We start from the raw sequence: 13,541 nt of genomic DNA, 5'->3' as shown, positions 1-13,541 counted from the left end.
AACAAGGCAACTTGTATAAATGGGGACTGACTTACAGGTTCAGAGGTTCAGTCCATTATCACCAAGGCCAGAAGCATGTCATCTTTCAGACAGGCATGGTACTGAAAAAAAAAAAAAAAAAAAAAAAAAGCTAAGAGTTTTACTCAGACTTGGGAGAGAAACTGAAAAAAAAAAAAAAAAAAAAAAAAACCAACCCACACACAAAACAACAACAAACAAAAACACTCAGACAAGCCAAGCTGCCAAGAAGACTGGGATCAGATCAGTTACTCAGAAGCTGCAGAAGCCAGCCAATCTACCTGGAAGAATGTTAGGTCAACCGAGGCACCACCAGGAAAAGACCCAGTCCAGCCTGTTGAGCTGCCTGCAGGCTGTGCAGTGTGCTCCGGGTTTCTGTGGTGAGGCAGCTGTCTTTGAGTCATTTCTGCTCCAGTAAGGAACTCCTCACCCATATTCCTGTAAGTAACACCAATGAAACTCATTGGTTCTTGAAGTTGGACTTTGGTGGCATCTGTACTCTGGTCTGTGGTGGGTTCTCTGTCTGGAGTAGGTGTGTGTATCGCACCTCCCCAGGAAAAGTTTTGTCATACAAAAAACAAGCCCAGCCTTCTTTTATTCCTTTAGAAAACAGGGCTGTGTTTTTACCCCCTCCCCCCCCAAATCCATTCTATATGATCTGTTGAGATAATGCAAAATGCCTTTTCATGAACACCCCACCAGCGAGGCCTGTAGGCCAGGGACCCCAGAAGTGCTAGCAATTTCTGCCTTTTCATTTTTGCAGATGTCTCTGGGCAATGGTATAAGACTGAGCCAAGGGTGTTTGAACCTTCTTGTCAGATAGCTACTCAGTGTCTGGGTAGATAATGTGTGGTAATAATTAACAAAACCTGAGATTACTTCTCTGCAGCTACTCCATTTCAATCGTACTATTGTGAATGTGAACCCATCGAAATAAAAATATATCTAGCAGTAAGCTAAGCCTGCCCCCCCCCCTTTTGGCTTGTTTTTGTTTTGGTCACAACAAACTGTGAAATGCTGGGTTTGTTTGTTTTTTTTTTCTTTCTATAGTTCTAAAGCATGAAATCTGCAATCTTTCCACTTGATTTAGGAAGGACCCTTAATTGCTGCCATCATTAGCACCTAGTGTTCAAAACAGTCTGTTTAAATGTACTGTTAGTCTCACCTCCAAGTCCCTGCTTGCTTGGTTTTATTTATTTTAAGGATAAATAAAACAATAATCATCATAATAACCACAGTCGTTATGTACAGAGAAATAAATAATATCCCAAGGTTTTGTTTTGTTTTGACTGCTTAGTTCTGTTCATTGAGAAATGGGTACTTTGAGACTGATGAAATTTCCAGGAGGTAAAGGTGACTGACTGCCTCAGATCTTGACAACCTTGGTTCAAACCCTAGTACCCACCTTAGAGGACTCCACAAAGCTGTCTTCTAACTTCTAAGCGTGAGTGCGGTGTGGCACTAGGCACTTCTTCCCAATAAACAAATAAACGTAAGGAAAAAAAATTAAGTATTTGAGTTAAAGAGGGTCCTAGAGTTTGAGCAAGAGTTCACTAGCAGGGTCTTCTCTGGGTCTTAAAAACAAGCCACTCGTTTGCCTATTTCATTTCACATGGGTGGGGATGACAGCTGCTGGGAAGCTTCACTGTTTCTGCCTGGTCATGCACAGTTCTGCAATATAATGCATAAATGTATAACAACAACTTGGGCTCGCTGGATACCTCGCTGGGCAGAAGGAAACACAGCCAGCCTGGCGCGTCCCCGCGCACTCGCGCGCGCACACACACATACACGCGCGCCGCGCGCTCACTTACACACACACACACACACACACACACACACACACACACACACGGGTCAAAAGGTGATCCACTCCTAAGATTCCCCCCAATCTTTGCTTTCCCCCTCTTCCTGGCAGGTCGGGCTTCCCAGCCTGGGGAGCAGCTGGGTTGGGGAAGGGGAGGGCGGGGAGCGGGGGGGGGGGCAAGGGAGGCGGGAGTCAGGTCGGTGCGCGCCGCGCCCGCTCCCGCCAGGGGAGAGTCCGGGCCGGGTTTTGCACCGGGTCCCCGGGCTCGTCTCACGGCCTCCAGCCGCCGCCGCTGCCGTGTTTACTGAGCTCGCGCGTCCTGATATCACTCCGCTGGCATGGAGGAGGAGGAGGAGGTGGAGGAGCGCGAGGAGGAGGAGGAGGCGGCGGCGGCGAGCAGTTGATCATTGTGATGGTGGCGGAGGCGGCGGCGGCAGCGGCAGCCTGGCCGAGCATTAGTGGCTGCTCTCCGCGCGGCGTTTCGCAAAGGACTCCAGCGATCTACTTTTGCAGTCGCCTCGGACTGTCCATGTGTTTACTTGCCCAGCCCGAGGACTCGATGTCTAGGCTCCTGTGAAATGCAACTGAGCAGCCAAAGTACTTTGAGAACACGGGGCGGCATAAACACCAAAACTTTTTTGTGGAAGGAAAATGCAATAAGCAAGCTCGCCGTTTTCCGATGCGGCGTGGAGTGAGTGTGTGTCGCGCGTGTCCGCACTGGAGGCACACGCTCGTGTGTGTACATGGGGTGTGTTTTTCGGTACGTAGGGAGAAAATGCTTGCCAACCACCGGAAACCTCCTGGAATTTATTAGAAAATAATGGATTATTAAAAGGAGGCAGGCGAGGAGCGGATCTCCCCTTGAGTTGCAAGCCGATCTGCTGCCGGCTCAGTTTGTTGGGATTCTATTTGTTGATAGGTGTCTGATGGTATTCTGATAACACCCCCTTTTTTTCTCCCCTCTATCTTTACAGTTTTTTTAAGGAAACAAAAAACACCCCAAAATCTCTTCCCCCTTTTTTCACCCCGTGGGGATCGCTGTTTTTTCATCCATGTGCTTGCGTCTCCCCCGCGTTCCACTTAAACTATTTTAATCCTTGGACCCAAGGAGGAGGCTGATAGGGGGTGGATTAAAAAAAAAAGTTCTTCCAAAATAGTGTGCCCCGGGAGCAGGATGGGGGATTTCGCAGCCCCCGCTGCCGCCGCGAATGGTAGTAGTATCTGCATCAACAGCAGCCTGAGCAGCAGCCTCGGCGGGGCCGGGATCGGCGTGAATACTCCCAATAGCACTCCGGTTGCTCCGAGTGGCAATCACCCCGCTGCCGGCGGCTGCGGCGGCTCCGGGGGCCCCGGCGGCAGCTCAGCGGCCGTCCCCAAGCACAGCACCGTAGTCGAGCGGCTCCGCCAGCGCATCGAGGGCTGCCGGCGGCACCACGTCAACTGCGAGAACAGGTATCAGCAGGCTCAGGTGGAGCAGCTGGAGCTGGAGCGCCGGGACACCGTGAGCCTCTATCAGAGGACCCTGGAGCAGAGAGCCAAGAAATCGGGCGCCGGCAGCGGCAAGCAGCAGCACCCGAGTAAAGCCCAGCAAGATGCGGAGGCTGCCTCAGCCGAGCAGAGGAACCATACGCTGATCATGGTGAGGGCTCACTGGGGTGCGCGTTGGGGTCGGGGGCGTGGAGTTCCTGGCTTGGGGACTGTGAGGGTCTGATTTGCACCGGGGGATGAGGTAGGATGGAGACGAAGGGTTAACGTCAACTTTTCTCAGGGTAAACGCTTTCGCCGCCGCCGCTACCTGTTAATCTGTCAGGGTTGTCAGATTTGGGGAGGAAGGGATGAGAGGGAGAGAAGCCAGTCACGACTCCGAGGGGAGGAGGGAGCTTTAGTGCCAGAGTGAGGTGCAGGAAAAGTTTCCCCCTCCTTGTCTTAGAAATCGATGCGAACGAGTGAACCCAGGAGTAGAAACCACGCTGCTCCTCTCCGCGCCCCGCCTTCACCTTTCGCCGTACCACCGCGCCTCCCCAGATAGGTCCCCTTTCGCCCACCCCTCTCATTACATCCGCCGGGTGCAGGGAGAAATTGATGCTGTCGCACATTCTGAGTGGGCGCCAGGCCCTGAACCCTTAGGAGGGGAAGGAAGAGTCCCTGACTTCCTCTCCTTTGGGCTTGGGAAAGTCTGAGAGTTTTGTGAATGAACTTTGAAGTGGGTGAGAAGCGAGTGAGGGTGGCTGCGCGCGCGTACTCGTGGGGGCGCGCGCGGATGCCGGGCGCGCGAGCGCTGCGCTCGTCGCTCTAGACCCGCGACTGTGGCAGGGCAGGTGGGGCAGCTGCGAGGGGGTCGAGAAGGAGGTGGCTGGGGAGGCGGGGGCGCAGGGGAGCCAGAGCTGTGCTCTGACCCTGCCTTAAGGCTTAGGATTGCCCCCTATCCTCTTCTCCAACTTGCCCCCACCTCGCACTCCACCAACTTTCCGGCGACGGGTAACGAGCCCGGAGGAGTGGAGGAAAGCAGGGAGGAGAAAGGCTTAAATGGCCGGGTGGGTGGGTTCGCGGGAGGATGCGCAGCCAATGGCTTAAGTGCTAGGAGGAGGAAGGGGCCGATCCCACCCCTAACCCCGAGGGTGGAATCCTTTCTCTTATCTCCTCTCTAGGGTTCTGTAGCTTTCTTCTCTGGGAGAGGAGGAGGGGGGAGGCCGGAAGCTCGGGAAAGGTGTGTGCACTCCCTCCCCCACCGTGTCGCTAGGTTCGGGGGCCCCGGTAATAGCTTTCTCCACTGAGCGCGCTCGCTCTCCCCACCGTGCCTTCACCGGCTGCGCGGAGCCCGGTGCCGGCCGCCCTCTCCCGAGTGCTTTCTGTTGCGACGCGCACGTTCCGGATCTCGGAGCGCCAGGGGTGGTGCCAGTGTCGCCGGGCGCTCTGGAGGGCGGGCGGTGACAAAGAGCCGGTGTGGGGGAGGGGAAGGCCTCAGAGCTGGCTCGCTCCCGCCCCCCACCCTGCACGTGAAGAGGAACAATTTGTTTATCTTGGGCTTCAAGAATCCTTCCCTCCTCTCTGCTCTCCTTGGCCCCTCCTCCCTGCCCTCCCTCTTCAGTGCGCTCCAGCCCAGTCCCGCCGGCAGCGCCCTCCTCCTCCTCTCTCTCCCTCGCGTGCTTCCCTCTCCACCCTCACCCCCACCACCTCCCCGGGCCCTCCTTCCCCTCCCTTTTGGAACGCGGCCATGGGGGAGGGAGCGGGAGGCGCTTTGTCCGCCTGGCGGCCCTGCGCAGCCCGGGGACCGCCCAGTGCCTCCGGCCCTGCCCCCTCCGCCGCCCCAGGCCACCAGCGCGGTGGGAGGAAGAACCCGGGTCCCAGAATCTTCTAGGGAGCTTCTCTCTTAAAAAACAGGAAGCTCTAAACCACGCACACACTGGCTTTTTCCTGATTGTACCCTGAGCTGGGACGAGATCGGGGTCTTGACTGTAGCTGGGGGACCCAGGTGGCATCTGTGTCTCTCGCAGTCCCCTAGCCCCCGCCCCCGCCCTCACTCAGTCGTGGGAGATAGCGAACCTGAGGCTGTAGTAGAATAAGCCAGGCATCAAGGATTCCATTCTTGCCCGCCCCCCAGCCCCCTTTAATGTTCACACACCTTCTGTTCCCAATTGCATCAAAATGGACTTTTTGCGTGAGGTCCAAAATTCCCGTCTTCTGAGACAGTTTACGACCTTTGGGGATGGATGCTGGGGGCAGGGTACTGAACGACTGTGGAACAAAAGCCACTATCTTTTTTAGAGACCTGGTTCGAAGGCAAGAGGAGTAGAGTCAGGAACGAAAAAGTTTTGTCTCTGGGCTCTGTACTCCCTTAACCACCATTAGGTTGTGGAAGGAAGACAGGGGTGGGGGGCGCCTCTGTGCTAAGACACCCGCAGGTACAGCCAGCCTGTATTCTGAGAATTCCTAGGAGCTCTCTCGCCCAAGACAGTGGTTAACTTCAAAATGAAAATATAATGCTTATTTGAATAGATGAAGACAACAGCTATAAATTTCTCAATGAATTCTACTTCGGCAAGTTAATAACAAACTTGAAAAACGATTGCCTGAAAATCAATTTTTTTCTACCAGTTTTCAATAATTTTGCTTATTGACTTATAGAAATACCAAACCCGTGTGCAAAACAGTATATTCTAGCGTCTGCCGAATCACAGGCACCTCACAGATGCCAGTGTGAAGAATGTGTGACGCGTGGGATGCAAATAAACCGCTTCAATCCTAAGCAAAGACGTGTGTGGAGAGTCTGTGTACAGACAGAAATTAACATAGCCATCCTTTATGGGTTACATTTTCCTGGAAAATAATTAGTTTCAGAATTCACATCCGCCTCTGAGATGGAAGACTACTTTAAGCTTATCCTATGTATGAGATTAAAAAAAAAAAAAAAAAAAAAAACTTCAAGATGGGTTACTAAGAAAATGTTCCTCTTCATTTTCTTGAATCGACTGCTGGATTATAGTGGTACTCTGTTGGGGCACAAAGCAATTAAATTTAGTTCTCAGATTGGACTCACTATTTGGAAAGCCCTAAAGAAAAACGGTGATCAGCCACAGCCAAACAACAGTGATGATAAAAATAAAATCGAAAAGGATTCTTTTCTGTTTTATTGTTATTGTTCACCTTCTTAGGACCAATATGTCCAAAGTACTAAATATCGATTGGCTCCTTCTGCCTGGCTTGGGTTAAGAGGACAATCTAATGAGGGCGTTGCTTCTTTGGCTTTGCTTTTCTGTCTTACACATTTACAAGCATAGGCATGAAAGACAGACAACACAAACTAGCAAGCCAAAAGCAACGGGAGGTGGGGAGCAAGTAATCTTGCCCAGTCCCTGTTTTAGGTCATCATGGGTTCTCTATAGGCTGCTGCATACATAGAGCAGGCCACACTCCCAGATTTTCGTGTATATTCAAGTGACAGGTCCTTTCTACACAGGTAGAAATCCAACATTGGCCAACACCATTTTATGTTTACCCTGGCTCCTAAAGACCCCTCGGTGAGAACTATTGACTTCACAAATTTATGAATCTCAGTGGAGAAGTTGTCTTTCCAAAGATCTTTTTCTGTTAGCAAAATACATTCATTCCAGCTCTTGGAGCAGGTTCTGGGTCCAGTGTTAAGACGGATGGACTTGACCAGGATGTCATCATTTAGAGACACCAAGAAACACATTGTCGTGGTTTTGACATCTCAAAATGGCTGTAGTCTTACTCACCCTGGAGAAATGTGCTGTTCATGGCTCTCCCTGTCAACAGCCCAACAATTTATAGACCCTTTGCAGAGTGTGTAAATCTGTGGAACCCATGCTCCGAAGAGTTTATTGCATAAAATTCATTCGATTATATATGTATTAATCACTGAATATTGGATATAACTGCACCCCTTCCGAAAATGGTCGCATCTATCCTTGGTTTAGAGCCAGGAAAAGCCAATATACTAGCCCACCACTGAACTTTCTCCTCTGTGAATCCTGTTTGCCTCTTAAAATTTTATTTTATGGTGACCTTTGCCTGGACTTACCCTATCTGGCTGCTATCTGGGGGAGAGGGATGGTCTTTGCAAATTTCCTATTACCTGACTTAGGGTGCCTGGAGAAAACTGTGAACTTCTCTTTCTCTCTCCTTAACAATATGGTGTTCTTCTCTTTAGGTCTCAGAAGGCATTGTTTTCAAACAGCAATACATATCATACTGTTTTATTCTTGGGCCATGGTACATTTTTATTTAGTGTGGAGTGGCCAGCAGTCAGCCAGCAAAGTAGGAGTCCAGTTAATCATTAATCATAATCTACAAAGTAAGATCCAGGCTGAGGCCCTTCCCAGGTAAAGCCAACTCCCAAGGAATTAGCATTTTTGATACTCCTCTTTCTGTCTTTTTAGAATCACAAGGGCACACTTTAAATTTATTTATTTTTAATTTTACTTATTTATTTATTTATTTATTTATTTATTTTGATTTTCTGGCACATACTAAGAGAGGAGGGAGCGCTTTCTGGCCAGTGTTTGGTTTCTGTAGGCACGATGAGGATTGATGGCTGTAAGGTTTGCTTTGATTGAGTTACTTTCTACCTAAGCCTGTGATACCCACGGCTCACTGTTAGGTTTCCCAACAGGGCCTTTTATTTGGTTGAGATAAGAAGGCTTGAGAGCAAGCTGTTCTCTTGTGTTCGACACCCCTCTCCCCAGGATCTAGTACAAGAAACAGGTTTGCATGGTACATAGTAACACTTGGATGCATCCAAAGCACTTCTACTTCGAGAATGCTCCTAGAGGAATGTTCTGTGGGTGATGAATATTCTGTTGGTTTTCCACTAGTTCTTTTCTCTACTCCGTCCCAGAGCTTATGATGGCCAAAACCTGCCTTTTAAAACATTATCTACCACAGAGAAGTGTGGAGTCAGTCAGACATCCAACTCTTACAGAGAACCTACCCTCCAGGTTCAGCCTAGAGTCTCAAACAGCTTTCAGTGTTGCTGTGTTGTTGAAGAGTTCCTGGTGGGAGTTTAGAGCCTGTGGCTCCCTGCTTTCATTTTCCTTCACTGCCCTGCTGCTCTGGTCTTATCCTCTTTCTCTCTCACTTTAGCATCCTTTTCTCAAACTGGGTTGAAGAAATAAGCAGAGAAAAAAATTAATTCAGGTGCACCTGGCAGTCATAACTAAAGAGACAATAAGATAAGACATTGCTTTGGAATAGTGTGGATTTAATGTTATACATATTGTTTATTCTTCTTTAGCACAAATAATACAGCATAAACTGAATTTTAAGCTTTATTTATTGCATAGCACTGGTACACAGTCTTTGTATTACTTCATAGAAGTTAAATTATTAATTTTAATTTGCATGACAATGTATAGTCTTCATAGGTTTTCATTATTATTGTAGCTTATTTGAAGGGGATAGCAGATTACTATTAAATCAGTATAGTCTTTTATGCCAACCGCTTAGCGTCAGGCACTATATATTCCCTTCCCATGATGCTTTGAGAAGAATGATATACTCTTCTCTTATTTCAAACTCATTTGACATTGGTATTCGAAGGAGGGAAGAGCTGATTTATGGGTGGTTGCTGGTAGAGGTTTGTTGTTGCTTTTTGAGAAGGGTTTCTCTGTGTAGCCCTGGCTGTCATGAAACTCCCTTTGTAAATGAGGCTGGCCTGTGACTTAGAGATCTGCCTGCCTCTGCCTTTGCCTCCCAAGTGCTGGGATTAAGGCCTGTGCCACCACGCCTGGTGCTAGTAAAGTTTTGAGTCTCTCCAAATTAAGTTTTTGTTAAGAAAACAGCATATATCTCAAATGGCCAAATCCAAAAGTTCATTTTCCCGGTTTGCGGGATGGGAATACGGCTTTGGGAAATCGTACCACTGTCACGTGGTGGCTTGTGCTCCTTCACCTCATTGGTTTTTGTTTAAAACTAAGAAGGTTCCAAGGAAAAGTGAAATAAGAGTGGGCAGCTCACTCATGAAATGTAGGTGGGGGCTTACCGTTTAACAGCTACTGAGAGGTCAGTGTTCTGTTTAGCAGGGGCAAAGAAGGGAAACACATTTTGTTGGTTTTTGTTTGTTTGTTTGTTTTGTTTGTTTGTTTGTTTTTGAGGAAGGCTATCTGGCTGTTCTCTCTGACAAACACTGGAGAGAGATTTTTGAGTCCCTTTCCCTGTTCCTCTAGGGCCATGTGCACACAAGCAAAAGAAAAGGAAGCAACTGGTGGCCTTTTCGTTGGTTTTGAAGGCAGACGCGCTGTTCTTGGGGAACTTAATAAAAACCACGAGAGCCTTGCGGTGCTTCTTCCTAGTCAAGGAAAGTGATTCCTTAAGGATCTTTTAGGCACTGCCTTTACATACTGTCAGGCTTCCCATTGGCTGGGAGGGACCTTATGCTGAAACGGGATCTTTTAAAATACTATTAACTGACCTTCATCCCCTTCAGCATTTCCTTAACAACTAGAGAACACTTCAATGAAATACTTAATTTCCCACTAACAACTTCCAGGCGTTCCTTCCTAACCCCTTAAATGCCTGTCCAGGTGGTTAGCATCTGGCTCTGTAATGCTGTTCGGGTTGAACCCTCTCAGCTCTCAGCTGTGTCAGCATTTACTTCTGCTGGGGAAGAAGTGATTAGGATATGCGATGTGTGCTGCTTCTGTCCACCTTCTGACACTTCTTGCCCATCAAGGGAATGGGGCTGGAGGGCTATGCTTGCACTTGTGTAGGGCCAGCCTCTGACTGGGACGGATGACGTCAGCTCTGAGAGACAAACTATCCCTGTTATCCTCACAGTGGTCAGTTTTCTGTCATTGGTGGTCAGGTGTGGGGAGTAGTCACTGGGAGACTGTGAATGAATCTGAAGGGACTGGTACCTGGTGGGAGCTCTAAGTATCTGGAGAGAATAGAAGGGGTTTAGTTGAGCAAATTCTGGGATAAACATGGGGGTCTAGCAGGAGGAGAAATGGTGGGTCTTGATCATTTGTACTTAACAACAGTGTGCATGGATAGTTGGAGTTAGCATAAAAAGTCTGCTTTAAATAGTGTATTCTCATCTGCACCTGACACTGTTGATTGTCATAATTTAGGGATGCTACAGTTGTCCCAAGGGTAGAATTCTGACACATATCCAACAAAGAACACCATTTCTTGTTAATTTGTAACAAGGCAGGGTCCTCTGAGGAGAGGGAACTGCAACCAAGAAATGCCTACATCGGATGGCCTGTAGGCAAGCCTGTGGGCTGTTTTCTTGGTTGATGTTTGGTAGGAAGAGCACAGCCTATTGTGGACAGCGCCAAGCAGGTGGGTCCCAGGCTGTATAAAAAAGCAGCCTGAGCAAGCCCAAGGGAGCAAGTCAGTAAGCAGTGTTCCTCCATGGCCTTTGGTTTGGGGTTCCTGCCTTGAGCTCCTGCCCTGGCTTCCCTCCATCACGGACTATAACTTGTAAGCTGTGATGCAGAAGAAAGGATGGGGTAGGGCTTTGGCCCCATGGCTTTGCTCCATCGTTTCTCAAATATGCGCTTGTTACTAAGAGTGAGAGACGTCCTATGGCTTTAATGGGTTGGAGAGCTGTGTGGTGTTCAGGTTTTGTCTGTTCAAGCTCACTGGGGATCATCACTGGGGATGTGTGGTTTTTCCCTTCAGGATTGTTGGCTCTGTCTCCTTGCCTGTCTCAAAAGCAAAGAGTTGGCTTTCTTACATCTCGAGGCATGGTGGTTAGGGTCCAGTGCACCAGTGGAGCAAGAGACTGCTGGGACCCTTAGCTGTGTCTTCATGGAGGATTTTGGTCTTACCCTATTACCTCCTGCTTGAGTGCACAATGAAAATAGAATGCCTCAAGCCTCAAGTTAGTCCAGTGCCCGCATAAGCTGAGATCTAATGAGTTGGTAGTGAACCACTGCTGTATGTTGGACACGCTTATGATCCTTGGGAACGCTATGGTGAAGGGATACCCTTGTCTTCATTGGAGAACCGCAGGACATAACTGCATGCTTCAAGCAGTTTTAAAATGTAGTGTTTGTGGTTGTGTTAGATATGTTCATTTTCATGGCAACAATAAACTAACATGCAGGAACCCAAGGATGATACTTTGTGCCATCTAAATATTGATTTCTATTAAAAAAAAAAAAAAGCTTCCCACTACTGCTCCCCCCACCCCCTGCTCCCAGGCTAAGTCTCTGATAGCTTATGCTGGTTTGAGGCCACACCTTGCTACAGTTCACATTTTTGCAGAGACTTCACTGGCATGTTGTGGAAAAGATGAGGAGGGCAGGATTGTCTCAGCAGGACTTGCCGTCAGGGTTTCTGAGCACTTAGCTAGGCGCCAGTAGGAAGGCACAGGAAGGTGCAAGGGCTGGACGCCATGGCAAGCGGAGACAGTGGGTAGAGCTGAGTGCGTAGTGGGATGGACCATGGTAGGACTGAAGGGCTGTCATGAGAGGAGAGGATCAGAGATGCTCTTGAAGACCTCGGGTGTAAATTTAGGACCAGTGGTTAGCATTATTAGAAACCAGGTTTTGGTGTAAAACCAACTTTATGGAAATGGAAGCTGTTCCAAGGGAATGGGCCGCATTGGTGAGTGGCAGGGTTCCAGCAAGAGCTTTAGAATTGGCTGGTGTGCAGGAGGAGGACCAGGGCAGGGCACGTCTCTCTTTTCATTCTTATGTCTTTGTGATTTGGAAAGGACCTACCTGTGATAGGAGAAGCTCAAAATACTGCTTGAATAAATTACTAAATGAAGGTAAACAGTAAGAATCGCTTAATTGTCTCTCCTCAGTGCCTTTCACTAACTTGTTCAGTTACCATGAGTTAGTATATTTGTCTTGTCTTCCTATCAACACCAGTTGTATGTAACTACATATTAGATTTTTTTTTTACATAATTGGAACCATATTGCATTATTATCCTAAAATAAACTTTTCCCCCATTTAAATAGGTAGGTACTCTGCAGTTTTCGATACATATGCAAACACACATATATGGGCAGGCAAGAAGGTTCAGTGGGTAACAGTACTTGCTGCTAAACCTCACAACCTCAGTTCAATACCCAGGACTCATAGGAGAAAAGGAGAGAACTGACTCCCACAAGTTCTTCTTTCACCTCCACATCCACCACGCACAAACACACATATACAAACAATAAATACATGTAATTTAAAAACAAGAACAAAGAAAAACAAAGTCCCTTGTATTCTGGGCTTGCCTGGAACCTGCTAAGTAGCCGAGGATAAACTGGAACATTGTATCCTCTTGCCTCCACCTCCAAGTGCTGCTGTTATGGGCATACATTTGCTGCACATCATTGATACAGTGTTGGGAATCGAACCCAGCGCTTCTCTACCGACTGAGCTCCATCCTCCGCTCTGTATGCTATAGCCATCGGCCTCATGTGGGACACCGAGAGCCTCAACTCTTTCTTTTTGATAATTATGAATGTTCTACAGTGTGGTGTAAGAACCACTATTGGTAGACTCTATGGCTGGCTTCTCCATCTTGGCTTGCTTGGGTTTTTTGCTTGTTTGTTTTTTGTTGTTGTTTTGTTTTATTGGAGGCAAGGTCTCACGTCTCCTTCATGGGTTTTGATAATTTAATACTGCAGTTCCCTTCTCCACACAACCCTCATACAGATTTGAGGATTTCTGTAGTGATGGTGGACTTCTTGAATTTGATCCTAGGACCCATGTGAGGAGGAAGAGAATGGACTGATCCTAACAAAATAAATAAATGGAACTGTAAATCAGAATATATGTGTTTTGCTTTTTTTTTTTTCTTTCAAAAGGGAAGTCACCTATAGTGTTGGTCTCTGCCCACAGCTTTAGCAGTTTTGTGTCCTGTTGTGCTAAGGACTGAGCCCAGTGCCTTCTGCAATGAGAGTGAAGTGCTCTACCCCTGAGCTGCACCCTGAATCCTTCTTAGGATATCAGTGCGTTTTAAAGGTTGTGTCTTACAGCAGTGATGTTCTTCCGCCTCTGTTGCTGTGGACTGGAGGCTTTGACTGAGGCTGTGGCCCTCTTTGCCCTTCCTGGTGTTGCGCTTTCCTGGGCCTGTGCGAGGTGGTGACTGTGGGTGGGGTGGGAGGTGTTCAGTTGACCTGGAGTGTCTATGGCTGTGTGTTCAAGTGGCTGGAATCTCAATTCTGTGAGATGCTGCTTCCTCTGGGTTAAGTTGCCCTGACTAATCCAGTCGCCTGTGTGATTTAGTAATAACCACCTGTTGA

The 13,541-nt window shown here is 48.2% G+C and overlaps 1 protein-coding gene across 1 annotated transcript in view; it reads left to right on the top strand.

Annotated features, from left to right (window-relative positions):
* The first annotated feature begins 2,073 nt into the window (after window positions 1-2,073).
* Window positions 2,074-13,541, top strand: part of Maml3 (mastermind like transcriptional coactivator 3) — a 415,536-nt gene continuing 404,068 nt past the window's right edge. The window contains exon 1 of the mRNA XM_021158440.1: window positions 2,074-3,464. Within this exon, the coding sequence (XP_021014099.1) occupies window positions 3,000-3,464 (465 nt within the window). The 5' untranslated portion in view covers window positions 2,074-2,999. The remainder of the gene's footprint in view (window positions 3,465-13,541) is intronic.

The sequence above is a fragment of the Mus caroli genome, chromosome 3 (assembly GCF_900094665.2).
Source record: "Mus caroli chromosome 3, CAROLI_EIJ_v1.1, whole genome shotgun sequence".
Classification (NCBI taxonomy): Eukaryota; Metazoa; Chordata; class Mammalia; order Rodentia; family Muridae; genus Mus; species Mus caroli.
The sequence above is the reverse complement of the archived record's forward strand: the minus strand, read 5'-3'. Positions and strand labels throughout refer to the sequence as shown.